A 3,109-nucleotide genomic window follows, 5' to 3' on the forward strand; every position below is an offset into this window, starting at 1 on the left:
AGGCGGATGAGCCGATGCCTCCCCCTCCCCCTCGCCCTCCCCCCCCCCTTCTCCCCGAGTCACGGCACCCTCCGTGTTCTAACAGGAGGGGGGCGGGGGGAGGGAGGAGAGGTCTTTCCCTCTCTCCCTCGTTCCTAACAGAGCCATGTGGAGGCTCGAGGAAGATGCAGTTTTATATAATTTAGTTTAATAGTTTATTTTGGTGAGCTGATTACCGAATAATTATAATTATAGTACTACTACTATTTTATACATCCCCCTCTTCCAGTAACAGGCACACTAACCCCACAGCCCCAAAGAAAAATCCCCTAGTTCCCCAAACAGAGAGAAATGACGAAGAAATCCTGTACTTGCTAGAGCTACAAATTTGCATTATGTTATGAACTGTAACAATCACAATGACTCTTTTCAGTTACTTTTCTTACATCATTTACTTGTTGCTAAAGAAAGTCAACATGGGAGAACATAAGAATTCTCAGCTAAAATCTTGACTGATAAATTTTAGACAAGGGATATACTGGTGTAATGAAAAGCACTTTGGAATAAAGACTGATTTGTTTTGGCTCTACTCCACTGGTGAGAACTTAATCTGTAAGAAACCCAGAAGTGACCATGAGCATCTATTTATTGACAACGATTTGTGAGTGGATATTGTCACCAATATTTTTATCTAAGTATGAAAGGGTTTTTTTGTTACATTTGTTCTTCCTCTATGATGAAAGTAAGAAAACATTAATACTTCCTGGACAACTCAGTTGGGAGGGAGAGCTGTATAATGACTGGATCCTGTGGAAGTATCCTTCTGATAAAATAAAGGATAGGAACTGTTTATTAAGATGTGTTGTCAGGTACATGAGGAAGAAAAGCAAACACATTTTTTAGTTCTTTTTTTTTTTTTTTTTCTTAATCTGCATTAAATACCTACACTTGAAAAGGACAAAGGACTTCTAAAAATAATTCACACGGAAATGAATTGAGATCGCAGTTAAAATTTATTTAGAAATATTATGAAAAAGAAAACATTCATATGGGAGGAACTTCCATGTCTTTTTCATGAGTTCCCCTTTTTGTCTAAATGTAGATATCTATACTCAGATACAAAAAAAAAATCTAAGGATTAATACATTGAAAAGTATTGCAGATTATGCATAGCTCTGTGAAAATGAAAAAAAGTGATCAGGAAATCATTGAGTTGCTCATAAAGTACACTAAATTTTAGCGGCATGCTCAGCAATCACAGAGAAATTGGAAAAAAAAAGAAAAAAAAAAACGTTCACAGCACAAGCAACTTTGCTATTAATGTTGGGAAAGGGAAACATGAAACCACCATTATCATAAGCTCTTCAGAAACAGTAACTGTCAATGCAAAGATACTGGGAAGTAAGAAACGCTTCAGCAAACAGCCCCTTCAAAAAACACATACAGTGTCACTGCTCTTTCTGAAGAAAAGGTGGGCGGCTCTTAAAAGAGCCTTTGGGGTATTTCGAGAGGGTCCGAGAGCTGCCTATGTCTTTTACTTTAACCGCCGAAGCCGTAGAGGGTGCGTCCCTGGCGCTTGAGGGCGTAGACCACGTCCATGGCCGTGACCGTCTTGCGCTTGGCGTGCTCGGTGTAGGTGACAGCGTCGCGGATCACGTTCTCCAGGAACACCTTGAGCACGCCGCGCGTCTCCTCGTAGATGAGCCCCGAGATGCGCTTGACGCCGCCGCGCCGCGCCAGGCGCCGGATGGCCGGCTTGGTGATGCCCTGGATGTTGTCGCGCAGCACCTTGCGGTGCCGCTTGGCGCCCCCCTTGCCGAGCCCCTTCCCGCCCTTGCCTCTGCCAGACATGGTGGTGCTGCTGCTGCTGCTGCGGGATCCGAGCTGTGAGGGGCTGGGTGCGGCGCCGCGTCGTTTATAGGGCGGGGTCCGACCTGGTTGGAGACTGCGGAGGCAAGGGGCGGGGCCTGCGGTTCGCTCCCGCCGAATCTCCCCGCCGTGGCTTTAGCGAGACCCAGTAGCACAAAAATGGGGGCTAGGGGGGTTCGTGAGACTTGTTCTTCCGTAGCTTTGACGCTAAGTTCAGATTTTTGGTGTGTGGTCCTTTTATTTATTTATTTATTTCATATTCAAAACTTATCGGTTAAGATATACCTGTAGAAGTTTTTATTTTTCCTCTTTTTTTCCACCTAAATCTTTGCTACATCACCCTCACTTGGAACTAAAATCTCCATCATATAAGGGTATCCTAGTTACTGCAAGTCTGACATTTCTCTTTAATTTCAAGTATAATTTTTATTTTCAAATATGGATACGTAGTTTGTATTGCAATTTAACCTTTTCTATTAATTTTCTGATAGCATTGATTCTTATATATGGATGTAGTGTTTTAAAAAGCTGCTCTTTTTCTAATTATTATTATTATTATATTTTTTTAAATGGAGCATCTTGCAGCAAAATCTGTCCAATGGCTTTTCTAAGAATTTCCTCCTCCTCCCTGAATTTATTTCTAATCTATCCTGCCTTTTCTGAACGTTCGTTCAATGAAAGTCTAACAACAAAATACGTACATTAAACAAGAGAGTTTAATCTTTATTTACTGCATTTTATTTTATTATGACTAAATGTTTTATTTGGACAAATACTTGCATAATATTTTCCATTCTTATGGTAGTATAAACACCTATTTAGTTATTTTTAAAAGGGGTTGAAAGAATAAAGACCTAAAAAGCAAGGTGTTTTTATCCTTCGGGGGAGGGTATTCACTTCCTCCTTTGCTTTCTTTCGGGGTGGAAAATCTGCTGCGGTATTACTGTTGCAAGCCGTATTTAACAAAGACCGCGGCAACCGACATTAAGTAGCTGGCTTTCAAGATGAAAAGGATTACAAGTGAAAAAAATGTTCTGTTATTGAGGGTTTGCTGCCCTCTCATGGACAATTTTTTATTCCTCTCTTCTTTAAACTGAAAGGCTTCATTCATACAGTGCGTCCTTCCATAAAGACACCACAAAGCATTAATCTATGAACAATATGCATTTTCGGACTTTGATTTCACGTGCTCCTTCCTAGCACCCCTGCCCCAGTCTCTCTCACTGCACAGCTTTTTGTTTGACGGTATCCAGCCATATTC

General features: G+C 41.3%; 1 protein-coding gene across 1 annotated transcript; it reads right to left on the reverse strand.

Moving 5' to 3' along the window:
* Positions 1 to 984: 984 nt before the first annotated feature.
* Positions 985 to 1,865, reverse strand: LOC118156957 (histone H4). Its single transcript, XM_035311203.1, has one exon. The coding sequence runs from the start codon at positions 1,828 to 1,830 to the stop codon at positions 1,519 to 1,521; it is 312 nt and encodes a 103-aa protein (XP_035167094.1). The 5' UTR covers positions 1,831 to 1,865; the 3' UTR covers positions 985 to 1,518.
* Positions 1,866 to 3,109: the final 1,244 nt, after the last annotated feature.

Source organism: Oxyura jamaicensis, assembly GCF_011077185.1.
Source record: "Oxyura jamaicensis isolate SHBP4307 breed ruddy duck chromosome 1 unlocalized genomic scaffold, BPBGC_Ojam_1.0 oxy1_random_OJ106567, whole genome shotgun sequence".
Classification (NCBI taxonomy): Eukaryota; Metazoa; Chordata; class Aves; order Anseriformes; family Anatidae; genus Oxyura; species Oxyura jamaicensis.

What these genes read in the sequence shown, in the direction of transcription:
- LOC118156957 (XM_035311203.1), bottom strand. Translation starts at nt 1,830, where the DNA reads ATGTCTGGCAGAGGCAAGGGCGGGAAGGGGCTCGGCAAGGGGGGCGCC.